The sequence below is a fragment of the Amblyomma americanum genome, chromosome 2 (genome assembly GCF_052857255.1).
Source record: "Amblyomma americanum isolate KBUSLIRL-KWMA chromosome 2, ASM5285725v1, whole genome shotgun sequence".
NCBI classification, from domain to species: domain Eukaryota; kingdom Metazoa; phylum Arthropoda; class Arachnida; order Ixodida; family Ixodidae; genus Amblyomma; species Amblyomma americanum.
Window position 1 is genome coordinate 451933 of NC_135498.1, and position 13715 is coordinate 465647.

The 13715-nt window shown below is 44.2% G+C and overlaps 1 protein-coding gene across 1 annotated transcript in view; it reads right to left on the reverse strand.

Annotated features, from left to right (window-relative positions):
• LOC144120408 (bleomycin hydrolase) overlaps window positions 1-4911 on the reverse strand; it is a 125065-nt gene extending 120154 nt beyond the window's left edge. Inside the window, exon 1 of the mRNA XM_077652748.1 lies at window positions 4660-4911. Coding sequence (XP_077508874.1) covers window positions 4660-4672 — 13 coding nt within the window. The 5' untranslated portion in view covers window positions 4673-4911. The remainder of the gene's footprint in view (window positions 1-4659) is intronic.
• Window positions 4912-13715: the final 8804 nt, after the last annotated feature.

Genomic DNA, 13715 nt, shown 5'->3' on the forward strand with positions numbered 1-13715 from the left:
TTTTTAAACCTGCATTGATGGATGTCAAAAAGACCATGGGATTCTAATACAAACATAAACCTAATGTTCAGGACGCTTTCAAAGGATTTGGCAAGTACACTTGTCAGGGCTACATGCCTTTAATTGCTAGGGAAGGTATGTACCTTTCCCGGCTTCAACAATGGTACAATAATGGCTTTTTTCCAAGCCTCCAATACCTCTCCTGATGCCAATATTTTATTGAAAAATTTCAGAAGACAGTCTACAGCGGGTTCGGACAGATGGGCAAGCATTTCGTAATGAATTTCATCTAGCCTTGATGCAGCCTGTTTACAAGAAGAAAGTACGCTGTTAATTTCTTCTCGTGTAATAGGGCTATTATATGCTTTGTGAGCACTGCCTGTTGTCAGCAGTCTTTGTTATTCAGCTGTGTTTTTATATTTTAAAAATGACTATAGTGAGAGGAACTAGATACAGACGAAAAATGTTCACCTAATATATCTGCTTGGTCTTTTATATTTGTCTGTACACCAGGGGCTGTCAGAAGAGGGACCGTGAACGGGAAGTAGCGACCAACTAGTTTGTGTACTGCCTTCCAGATTTTTTTCAATTTGATTTGGCTGTTTATGGAAGAAACGAAACTGCCATGATGCTTTTTCGGCATTGCGACGTATGAACTGAGCTTTGGCTCTTGCCTTTTTAAAGTTTATAAGGTTCTCCTGCGTGGGGTATCTTCGAAATATACCCCAAGGTTTATATTGTTTTTTTGCTTCTTTGCAATCTTGTGTCCACCACACTTTATGGTTTCGTCGTACTATTCCTGAAGATTGAGGGATAGCCAAGTGTGCGGCAGCAAGAATACAATTTGTGAACTTTTTGCTTACTTCACTGACATTACGATTTTCAAACGCAATATTTTCTAACGTGGTTTCTGTTCTAAAAAGTTGCCAGTCTGCTAAATTGAGTTTCCAACTCCATGGTTTTGTCGGGGTGACTGATGGTGGGGATGACAGGCAGACTTCAACAGGGTGATGATCGCTTTCATAGGGGTTGTCTAAAACATCCCATTTAAAATCACTAAAAACTGATGGAGAGCTAAAAGACAAATCTAAAACGCTCATTTTTCCTGATATAGGAGAGCAATAAGTGGGTTTACCGGTTTTCAATAAACCAATATTGTTGGATAATATAAAATCCTCTATGACCTGACCTCTGCTATCGGTTTTCTCACTGCCCCAAAAACAAGAGTGTGCATTAAAATCTCCAACTACCAAGTATGGCTCCTGTAGCTGTTTTAAAAGGTTCTCTAAATCATGCCGTGTTACTTCGAGGTGTGGTTGAATAAATATGGGACAAAATTGAAGATATATGGAACAAAGTGTAATGGTTTTGTAAGCAGTTACAGTGGCTGCTACAGCCTTGAGTTTAGTTTTCAGTCTGAGCTCGCGAGCTGCTACTCCAGGTAGCACAACGATGGCTGCGCCTCCCCGAGAGACTGCTTGCCCCCTCTCGGTCACAACGGAATACAGTATATTTCTTTAGCACCTTTGTGTGCTGAGGACCTAAATTGGTTTCTTGCACACATAAAGCAACAGGAGAAATTGTGTTTAAATGTCTTTTATGTCGTAGTTATTTACGAGACCTCTGCAGTTCCAGAGTATTATGAAAGCGATCTTAATGTTGTGTCTCTCTGGAGATAAAACTAGATTAACTTGTATTTGGCCCCGTGACTCGGGGCCTCAAATTTTTTTATCGATCCAAGGAGCTCCGCCGTCCATCAGACGTGGACGGCACCGGGCTGTTTTAGGTCGTGTCCGTCGCCTCTACAGAGGCGCTGGACTGTAAAGAATGCACGCTGACTTGAGTTAGACCTCGACATGTGGGAAGAGGTCTTGAGGCCCACTGACCCGGAGGTCTGCGTGGCCTCTTTTGGCGTTGGCAGAGTAGTGTTAGCTACTCCACCCGGGGGCGCGGGTGGCCCGCCACAGGCTCACTGCGTGTGGCCTGGGCAGGTACAGAAGCCTGGTGTGGTGCGTCACGCCCATGCACCACATCAGCGAAGTTAGTTTTTGCAGTGAAGGAGAGTCTGTTTCAGCATATCGCCTTCTTGCTTCCTTGAAGGATATGTTTTCAGTAGTTTTCAGAGCAATTATTTCTTTGTCTTTCTTCCAGGACGGACAAGCCCTGAAGTATGCAGCATGGCCTCCTTCACAATTTGCGCACCATAGGGCAGCAACACATTCATCTGATTGGTGGTCATTTGAAGAGCATTTCGCGCAAGTTTTGAGGCCGCGACAACTCTGTGAGCCGTGGTCGAACCTCTGGCAATTGAAACATCTGCGTGGGTTGGGTATATATGTCCTTACATTTTTTTTTATTTCAGGTAGCCGGCTTCAATGCTTTCAAGTAGTGTGTTGGTGTTGAAAGTGAGGATCAGGTGTTTCGTGTCTATTTCCTTGTTTCCTTCCGGATCATTATCCGCTGAACATTTATGACATCTTGGTCGGCAAGGCCTTCAAGCATTTCTTTTTCAGTGAAGCGAGCAAAATCAATTTCAGATAAGGCGCCTCGGACTGTGTTCAAAGATCGGTGTGACGTGATGGAGACTGGAATCTCCCCTATCGATACAATGTTTGCAAGTTTCGAGTGCTGGACAGTGTCACATAGCTCGAGCAGTAAGTCGCCACTGGCCATTTTTGATACCTTGTACCCAAGAGGCCCAAGGTATCTGTCAGGCACTTTGCTACCAGGAATGGGGAAATCAGTCTTGCTTGTTTTTCTTCAGCTTTGCTATGAATAGCATGAAATTTTAATGACACTTTTGTCTTTTTGAAAAAAGTCTTCATTGTTCCGCCCTCTTTTTAGAGAGCGATCAGGTTTGGAATGGAAGGGAGCCATAAAAAAAATTTAGTTTTTCAGTCACAGTGCCAGCCACTCACCACGGAGTCCTACAAGGGGACAGGACAGGAACTTGCAAGCAAGTCCTGCCCATGCCAGCTGTACGCCTCAACTATAACCAAATATGACAAAGCCCAGGGTAGTTTACCACACAAGGTTAGCCCTAGAGACCAGAAAAAAAAAGAAAAACCAAGGAGGGAGGAGGAGACAAGAGAGTTGTGAGAAAGAAGATAGGAAAGTGAAAAATGAAGGGGAAGACAGGAAAAGGCGACTGCCAATTTCCCCCGGTCGGATCAGGCCGGAGGTGCCGTCTACAAGAAGCTGGGGCCAAAGTGGTGTGTTACCTCCGCTGAGGGGCCTTAAAGGTATAAACGCTCAGCATTGGCTCAACCACTAGGACCCCCTTTTCCCCGGACACAGCGATGCCGCGCACAGCGAAGCGCGGGTGCACGGGTTTGTGGCGCCGCACTGCTCACCATCATCCCCCTGCGGGGATGTCCCTGTGGATGTTCAGGAAGTCGTGGTGTCACAACTCACCAACATCTGAATGAAGCAGATGCCCCTGCGGGGAAGTCTATGGAAAGATTCACCTAGCTAGCCTCTTTTGAACAGTCTCGAGCAAACATTTACACACAGCAGATGAGAGTTTTCTAGGAGATATTGCTATTCTCTTTACCTGATCTTGCCTTCAAGAGGAGAGGGACTGGGACTTCATAATGCAGGAACAGACAATTAAGCCATGACCCTTACAACACAACAGCATCATACAAATAGCAAGGTGTCAACAGAAGTGACGACAATAGCACTTCAAAGCAAATTCTACCGAGGAACACATAGCTGACGAGATTTGAGCATTACTAGTCCCACGTTGCATTGAAATGAAATACTGCTTGGTCAAACTGCAATGCCTATTAATGCCAATTTTGTAGCACTGCAAGAGAAAGCACAAAATAAACATTTAAAAACCACAAACACAAAAACAAGGCATAAAAAATATCACAGACAGTTGGCAATTAGCAAAGGCACGCCACTCAACTCTCGAGAACACCTTGCAAGAACGCTTTTCACTTATAGACTAGCTCAGAAAAGCTGGCACAGTGCGTCATGCGTACTGCTGCAGCCGGCTTGTTAATTGCGCACTGTTTATCACGCGACAGTTCGCTGCTGTCTTAATCCAAATTTCAATATGTTACGGCATTATGACAAGTTTTATCGATATCTAAATTAACAGACGTAAGTCACTGTACAATAAAAGTACAGAGCGTGAACAAAAAAAAAAGCTTTTTCTTTTTTGTAGTGGTAGCTATTTTGTCTGTGCTTCCAGATGGTTCCCCGGTGTCGCAACTGCATGGGCACGCAAGAAGGAAGAATTAAAATAATGCTGCCCAACCTCGTTTGATCAAAATATACACGGCTACAGGAATGTATAACAAGGCGCCACAGCTCGGCAGAAAGAAGTAGGACAGAATTGCATAACACCGATGCATTTTCACCGCATAAAGCATTAAAGCAAAGGAGTCTGCTGTAAAACCGCAAGTCGTTACGTTCGCTAGTTTCTTGGGCATACAAATTTCTATTCCGAGTGCACATATCGAAGCGGTTAGCTTATCGTGCGGCGAGACAGACAAATGTTAACGACGTAAGATGAATACCGAGAAATACACTACCCCAGAGTCAAAATGCACGCAATGACAAGGGATTTAGCAAACAGCAAAATTTAGTAAAATACTGCAGAGCTCACGTGCACAACATGGCACAACATATCAACCGTCGTCAGCTTACCCAATGCCATCATGGAAGCGCTCTCCGATTCGAGAAGAGGACGAAGGATAACTATGAGGTTTCTTTACGGCCGGCGAGCGTCGGTTTTTGTCAAGAGGATGCAAATGAAGGGCTACGCCCACTCACAACACTACCTAGAGGCAAAAGAGCGAACTGGGTATGCAACAGCCGAGCGCGCGCCGAAGAACTTCTAATAGCAAGTAACCGCGACCGTGCCGTGACACCGCACAGGAGGCTGTAGGAGGCAGATGGATGGAAGGTAGGGGCGCCCCCTGTGAAACGGGTGATGGCAGTTGCCACCATGCTCAGCTTTTTTTGTTCCTTTATTTGGGTTAAAGCTAAATTTTTTGGTTGGAAATTGCAGTTTATTATAAGTCTTCAAACCCAACGAGACAGGCAAATCTGTCAAAATGTTTAGTTTTCAATTCCTTTATTTTTGTTTAACCGCGTTGTAAGTTATTAAATTTCGCCATTTTCTTTAAATACGTCTTCCTACACTTTTAACCATATGTCACCTCTTTGCTTTTGAGCCACCAAATTCCTCCCCCTTCTCACTGGCTTCACAGCAGTCGCTGTGTTAATATATCGTTCCTTACACTAATTTATTTGCACTGTAACACCACTTAATGTATTGCATCATCGCAAGACCAACGTGACATCGACTCTGCTATGCTTCGTCGTGTTTTTTCGCACGAAATGCAACCAAAATAATGTAAATGATAGGAGGCTTTCTACGCGTGCCGTGCGATGTGTTGAGACGGGCTGTGCGGACAATGGCATGTATGGATAGCTTGCTAGCCCACTTGCAGCTCTTACATGCTGTGAGGAAAATACATCTATCGTCTGCTAAACTGCGCACGTTTCGGCCCTTCGCTGCCAATGGCCACCTCTCACCGTGTCTACGCGGAGAAAGGTGCGAGCATGAAAAAGTCGCCGGGATCGAAGGGCTCGCCAACTTTGACGCGTACGTGATTGTGAGTCGTCTGCTGCGTGTAGAAGAGTATTATTTGGCTCTGGTTTTCATGGCAACACAGTGCAGTGATTAAGTGAGTTAATGTGCTCTCCTCGAAAGGCGTTTCAGAGCCCCTTTAAAGTTTATTTCATCGTTTATGGCCTCTTCGCTTTCGCTTTAAATTTGGTCAAAGAAATGCGGCACTGAAATCAAAGAAATTACCTCACAATTTTCGACGACCACACATCTAAAAAGCGTAATTTATAAATTTGTACTGAATATTTTGCTATAATTTTTCGTCACGAAACAAGACTCCAGGGCTAGGAAAGAAAATAATTGGTGGTGGTAGTGGTTTATTTAAAATAACATAAAAGGAAGGTAAAAGATTTTTGCTAGCCCCGGCATCTGCCATCACGTGCGGCGGCACCTGAGCTGGGGCAGCGGAAAGAAAGGATAGCACGCAGGTGGGAGAAATGAAATAAAAGAGGTGAGGGGACAGAAGAAAGACATGGGGGGAGGTAAATAGTACACTACATAAAATAGATATACACTGCATAAAAACATTAAAAGTGAACACTATAAATGCAAAATAAATATACTATATACATTATTTACACAAACAGTCAAAAAGTCAGTTGTCTTCGCGGCGCGCGTGTGCTGATGACGGGAAACTCGGCAGTCAATGGTCACACGCGCGCCGCACTTTGCACACAACAGCTGGTGTGGGGCGCCCAGCTGTTAGAGCGTCCGAGGTAGCACACACGAAGCGTTCAGTCACAGCACTGTACTACCTGGCGCAGAACAGGCGGGACGTCAAGCCCGCCTGTTCGAGAAATACACACAGGCTCACCAAGGTTCGCTCGCGGGTGCGCGCACTGCCTTGCGGTCACAGGAGCGTCTCGAGCGAAATTCCAGAAATCAAAAATTTCACCAAATCGACCAGTTTAACCAGGGGAGAGGTCGGCCTGGCTGGTGCGTGATCATGCGGCTAAAAAAAGCGCTCAGGCAAGACTGAGGAGATCGGGGACACTACGCTGTCCCCAATTTTCGCACAGCGCGACACGTATGTCAATTAACAGACGGATCGAGCGCACGTCTGCTCCGCCGAAACAACGCCAGCACTTCGTCCCCTCACTACTGTCCCGAAGTAAAATCATTCCGGCTAGTGCAGAGTGTCAAAACTTATTTTATTCAATGCCTAGCGTATAAATAAAAGGCAGAAACGCTTTCTACATGTTTACTACTAACCATATCTACAATACACTATTTCTCTGAATACGCGCCGCACATGGCCAACGCGAGCTCGTGCACTTCGAGAAATTACTAAGTTGGAAGCATCAGCCATCGCTGTGATTCGCAGAAATGAATGAATGATTGAATGAATGAATGAAGGAATGAATGAATGAATGAACTTTATTCCCGTCATCATGGGGCCTCACGATCGGGGCGCAGCAATTAGGAGGCCTCCTGGCCAGCTCTCAGCAAAACATATGAAGGAAGCCAACAGTCACCGAAACCAAGGTTCATAGGGGAATGTTTCTATATTTTTAATATATATATATATATATATATATATATATATATATATATATATATATATATATATATATATATATATATATATATATATATATATATATATATATATATATATATATATATATATATATAGTATTGTGCGTTTTTATCGCTGACACTTTCAAAAATTTCCCCGCCTCAACCGCTGGCTCGTTTGCGGTGAAACTGCACACAGAGCTTGCGTATTATGGTAACTTTTCTATCGTAGTAAGTTTGACAATGGTACTTAATGAGTTCAGGCGCACATGATGCGAAAACATAAGCGTCTACGAGAGATCGGCGAGCCAAAACCCGCAGACGACGCTTTTTCGCTGAGAACCGGCAGTAGCGCCATCTGTTTTCGGCTTGCAACGCTCGCCTTAGCGGCCTAGTCGTGACGCTTTCTGCGGCCAAAAACAGATGGCGCCACTGCCGGTTTTCAGCGAAAAAGCGTCGTCTGCGGGTTTTGGCTCGCCGATCTCTCGTAGACGCTTACGTTTTCGCATCATGTGCGCCTGAACTAAGTAAGTACCATTGTCAAATTTGCTACGATACAAAAGTTACCATAGTACGCAAGCTCTGTGTGCAGTTTCACCGCAAACGAGCCAGCGGTTGAGGCGGGGAAATTTTTGAAAGTGTCAGCGATAAAAACGCACAATACTGTATATATATATATATATATATATATATATATATATATATATATATATATATATATATATATATATATATATATATATATATATATATATATATATATATATATATATATATATATATATACACACAGTGTTGTGCGTTTTTATCTAGGCGTCGGAGCGGCTTCTCGGCTAAGATCAAAAGCAATTTTCAGTGTTGCTCGATTGCGGCCGCTTCAACGTTAAGTCATTTTGCGTTAATTAACGCGTAGAACAACGCTCTTAAGGCTTCATACAAAATAAAACACAATAAAAACATTGAAAATATATTTAGGTAATGATTTTATTTTTAGTCTACACAAAGTCACGTGACGCAGAAACGTGCGCCCGAGGGACGCTGCGATGAGGCGCCAGGCGACATTCCTGCGCTCTTGCGACTTATAGTGCGTGTAGGACATACCCACAACACCCTTTACTTTCGAATTTCATTAAATTCCTGCATAGCTGCCATGGTGAGGGATGCGTCGGCTGTTGCTCCGCGCGGAAAGCCCACTGAAAAAAAAAAAAAAGCGACAGTGCTTCGGCGGCCCTCAGCCCATCGCGCGGCGTGTCGCCGCGAATTTTCGCCTCATACGGTTACTGCGTGCCGTAGTGGTGGGCTCCGGAATAATTTCGACCACCTGGGGATCTTAACCGTGCACTTACATCGCACAGCACACGGGCGCCTTAGCGTTTTGCCTCCATAAAAACGCAGCCACCGCGGTCGGGTTCGACTCTAGTTAATAGTAATTTAATAGTAATAGTTAATAGTAAGAAACTCTATGCGGGCGCCCCGTGCGCCATCCAGCCCCCTAGTGGAGATCAGTGCTCTAATCCCTTGCTTATTTCACATGTGCCCTTATGACGTCGTTTCATTGCATTGTGCAAACAAAACAAGACATTTAGAAGCTTAGTTTTGGCTTCAAATAAATACCTGTAAAACTGCGGCGACCTACCGTCGTATAAATCATCGCTGCATTCACTCATTTGCATAATTCGGGCACCTGTGGCCGGGCGGCACTGCCTCGAGTTTTCATAAAATGCTTCCTTCCTGATCTGCGTTTCCAGTATCGATATAGTTCTACACTATATATGCTTCTTTTCCATTGAATCTAACCAATTTTTACCTTCCGCGTTTTTAACCGGTCGTTTAATGCTTTCTTTCTTTCTCTGTCCTCGTGTCTGGCATACTTACTGGTTAGCTTCCTAATTCTTTTCCGCCAGTGTGAGTCAATGCTCTTTCTGTATAGGCATTTAAATACCTTAGTTGCCCACCTGGTATCGTCCAATTTCCTCAGGCGTTCTTCATATAGTATTTTACTCTGAGTTTCCCGTGCTTCGAACGATGCCCGGCCCATACCCTGTACTGCCTTGTTTGTGGTTTTCCTGTGGGCACCTAGTAACAGCTCTCTGATTTACTTCTATTCTCGACTGAACTTCTGCCCTTATGCACAGAACCGAATTCCCGAAAGTAAGCCCCGGCACCATTATTGATTTCCAAATACCTCTCAGTACTTCATACTTGTTGTACCCCCACAATGCCCTATGTTTCATTATCCCGGCATCTCTTCGCCCTTTTGCTATGAGAGGCTGTTCGTGTTTTTCCGTGTAGATCTGCTCTTCATTTAGCCATACCCCGAGATATTTGTATTCGGCCACTCGGGATATTTCATGGCCTTGTATTGTAAGCTCCTGATCAATTGTATCGTTGAAAATCATCACACCTGACTTAGTTGTGCTAAAACTGAAACTTAGACTGTCTCCGTCTCCACAGCAATTAACCAGGTTGCAAATCTTCCTGGCTATCTGTTAACAGTACCATATCGTCCACATACATTAAACCTGGTAGTCGTTGCTCAATAACCCTTCCGCCTAATCTGTACGACAGATTATAACCTAGATTGCTTCCTTGTAGCCTTCTTTCCATATCATACAAAGCATGAACAGCAGCGGTGACAGAGGACAACCTTGCCTTAATCCTTTGTGTACCTCAACAGTTGTCGTATTCTTAATTCCTTCTCATGTTATTTCAACTTCATTTTCTTGATATATTTCTTGTAGAAAATCAATTACCGCATGACCGATACCTTCATCTTTTAATATGTTCCACAGGAGTTCCCTGTTCACATTGTCGTATGCGCCGCTTATGTCCAGGAAGGCTAAATACAGAGGTCTGTTTTCCACCTTAGCTATTTCTATGCACTGGGTAAGCACGAACAGGCTATCATCTAAGCGCCTACCGCTTCTGAACCCGTCCTGAAGTTCTCGAGTATTCTGTTACTTTGTAACCATGACTGCATTTTTAATTTCACCGCCTTCATCACCAGCCTGTATATAACTGATGTTATCGTAATCGGTCGGAAAGATTTTAAGTCTTATCGCCTTTCCCTTTATAAATCAAATTCATTTTACCCTGTTTCCAGCTGTACAGAATTTGCTTATTTGTTATGACTGCCTCTAATGCTTTTATCAGCGTTTCCTTGCCTCTTGGGCGAAGTTCATTAATTAGCTTGATTGGGATTTCATCTATCCCTGTGGACGTGCTTTTTGGAATATTTGCTTCCGCTTTTTTTCAGTTAAGATTGGTCTGTTCTAAGCTGTTTTCTATTGTGCTGTCCTGTTGCTCTCTCATCTGGGGTGATTACCCTATTGTCTTTCCTAAATGACTCAGATATAACTAATGCAATGTAGCTCACAGCGTCAGCTCCCTCTAAACATTTTCTCTCGGCATCGTGAATCTGTTCCTGCTTTTTGTGATTCACTTTGCCCAGCCAGCTTATATGGTTCCAGAACTTTCTTAGCCCCCCTTTAGTTGCATCGAGAACTTCAGCCAGCCAGTGATCAGAGGACTGCTTTATTTTAGCCTGGACGAGGACCTGCATTTGCTGTTTCTTTTGTTGATAAGATCTCCATTTTTGGCCTATTTCCTCTTCAGATAACTGCGCCCTCTTTGCTTCTCTGTGTTCCCATGATGCCAACCGTCACTGTTCGATGGCCTCCCTAATTTCCTTATTCCACCAACTTCGTTACTTCCCTTTCCTCTCCAGCGGTTTACTCTTTACTTTTTATTTTTGTAGTAATGAGTAGTTCTAACTGATTAAAATCCCACTTTTCCATGGGATGTTTCTCTATTGCTTCCCCTATGCCGGCCGCTATTAGCGCAATTTGTTTGTCATTTAATTTTGCGTACTCTTTTTGACAATTCCCTGCATTTCTCTTTTGAGCAGGGCTCCCAACTGTAGACTAATATGCTTATGATCACTTCTGAGGCTGTACTTCCCCTCTTCGTCTATTTCCATTATTGCGAGCTTGCCATACATCCCCTGCGACATTTAACAGTAGTCAATGGTCGTTTGCCTGTTACGGGATTCCCACGTGATTTGTCCCTCACACTTAGTTTCTCTATTTATAATAACTGGGCTGTGTAGCTCACTGAAGTCTAGCACCAACTTCCCGTTACCATCTGTGTATCCATCCAGATCCTCGATGTGGCCATTCATGTCGGCACCTTCTCCAAACTGCTTTATATCGTCATCGAGACACTTAACAACAGGATCCTTGTTCTCTTGCCTGCATTTGTCCCCTGTCCCTAAATGAGCTACTCCTAGCCATGTCCTTTTACCGGCAATTGTACCCGATACCCAGACATGTTGTTTGCAATTTGACTTTATTCTTTGTCAATTTGTTCCTTGATGTATCAGCATACCTACTCCTCCTCCCTTCCTCTCCGTTGTTGTTCTGTTGCTCCCTTCCCAGACGTAGCCATCAATAAACGGTGGATCTTCTAGGTCCCTGAGATGTGTCTCGCATAGCGCTTCTTCGTTCTTTAATTGGTGTTCTATTTTTAACCACTTCGCTCTCTTTCTACCGCCTTGCATGTTTATGTACCTGATCCTGGTGTTAAATTTCTTATTTGTAGTTTTCTTCCTGGACCTCCTAGTGGCCATTTTGTTGGGGTCAGCCGCCATTGTTACACTTTCTACTGTGCTTCTCCCTACCCCTATGCCCCGAGCCGCAGTGGACCCCCTAAAAAAAGCTACTGCCCATCCTGCCAGGCTCCTATCCTTCCAGAGCCTTCCAGAGGCCGGTACCCACAGCGCTCACTATGCACGTGTGATAAAGAGAAAAAAAAATCCGTGCACAGCGTTCCTGGCGTTTCAGATATGCTACTCCCCTCTGGTGCAGATGCTGAGCTTCGATGGCCTGAAGGCGCCGGAGGTACTGAAAGAAAAGCGTTTGAAAGATCACATGGGACCAGCTAAAAATCCTGAAAAATATCGGTGAATGGATGACAATGGTTTTACCTTCACCCTTTGTATTGGGTGACGGCTTGCACCCTCTAGCCTTTGATTTCCCTCGTGTTAAATTTTTTCACTCAATATCCTTTTTACAGTTTTTTCCATTTTAAAATATCCCTTAAAGTTTTTAGCCATGTTATGTGTTGGCCACAAAAATGTATAAGCTTTTATCTGTTTTTAGTATGCGACACAGTTTTTTGCTGCTTGGTGCATGTTCGCCTGCCTCCTAATCAAGTTTTTTGTTGTTGTTTTTTACTGTTTAGCCACGTTTCTTGTTGGCCTCCCTAGTAGTGTATAAGCTTTATCTCTTTTTATCTTGTGATTCAGCTTTTGCTTCGATGTATTTAGTGCTTCTTGCGTGATCACCTGCTATAACTTTTCTTTTCGACATCCCCCTTTGGCACTGTGGATGAAAGAACCATACTTCTCCTTTTTTACCGCTTTTTTTGCTTCGTGCTTCATTGGCGCACTGACTGTCACGTGGTTTATTATGGATTTAGTCAGTGCCCCTCTTGTGTTTCTATGTTCCTGCTGTTTTCTGTGCCTTTATTTTGCGCTGCTCTCTATTGTTTCCTCCAGTAGCCTTCGAACCTCCTCTTTGCTAAAGCAACGCCTTTCTCTTCACTTCGTCCCTCCTACCCAACATATCCATCAGCAAATCCCTGCCATCCTTGGGCAGGTTTGGTTTATCCGTTCCCTCAGGAAAATGAAATGAAATTAAAATTGTTTTGGGGGAAAGGAAATGGCACAGTATCTGTCTCACACAACAGCTGACATCTGAAACCCACCCTAAGGGAAGGGATAAAGGAGGGACTAAGAGAAGAAAGGAAGAAAGAGGTGCTGTAGTGAAGGGTTTAAACTAGGGAAGAAAACTGGTTTTGAGGAAAGGAAACTACACAGTAACTGTCTCACATACTGCCTGTTGGGTAAATCAGAGAAAATCGGAAAAAAAAAACTGGGTCTAATCGCATGTTTGTTTGGAGAAGAAAGGGAGAAAGAGGTGCTGTAGCAGAGGTCTCCAGATTAATTTCGACCACCTGGCGATCTTTAACGTGCACTGACATCGCACAGCACAGGGGCGCTTTTGCGTTTCACCTCCATCGAAACACGGTCGCCGCGGTCGGTCGAGTTCCCCGGATCAGAACACGAGCGCCTTAACCACTGAGCCACCATGGCAGTTCCTTCGATCAGGAAGGGCATAGTGGTTAAGGCGATTGATCAGCTACTGAGCCGGAGTACCCACCCGGCTGCGAACCCGACCGCGGAAGCCACGTTTCGATGGAGGTGAAACGTAAAAGGCGCCCATGTGCTGTGTGATGTATCCCCAGGTGGTCAAAAATATTAATTAATTCGAAAGCATTAGATGGCTTGACGCCTAAAGTGTCTGCAAAATGCGTCGCCGAAAGTTGGTCCCCTGTGACATCATCGGTCATGTGATATCGTGAGTCATTTAAGTGGCGTAGCCAGAAATTTTGTTCGAGGGGGCCTCATGTTGCACCGCGGTCTCCTCCTCATAGAATTTGTAGAGGGATCAAATACATTATAATAATTGCCATTGCCAATGCTATTGCT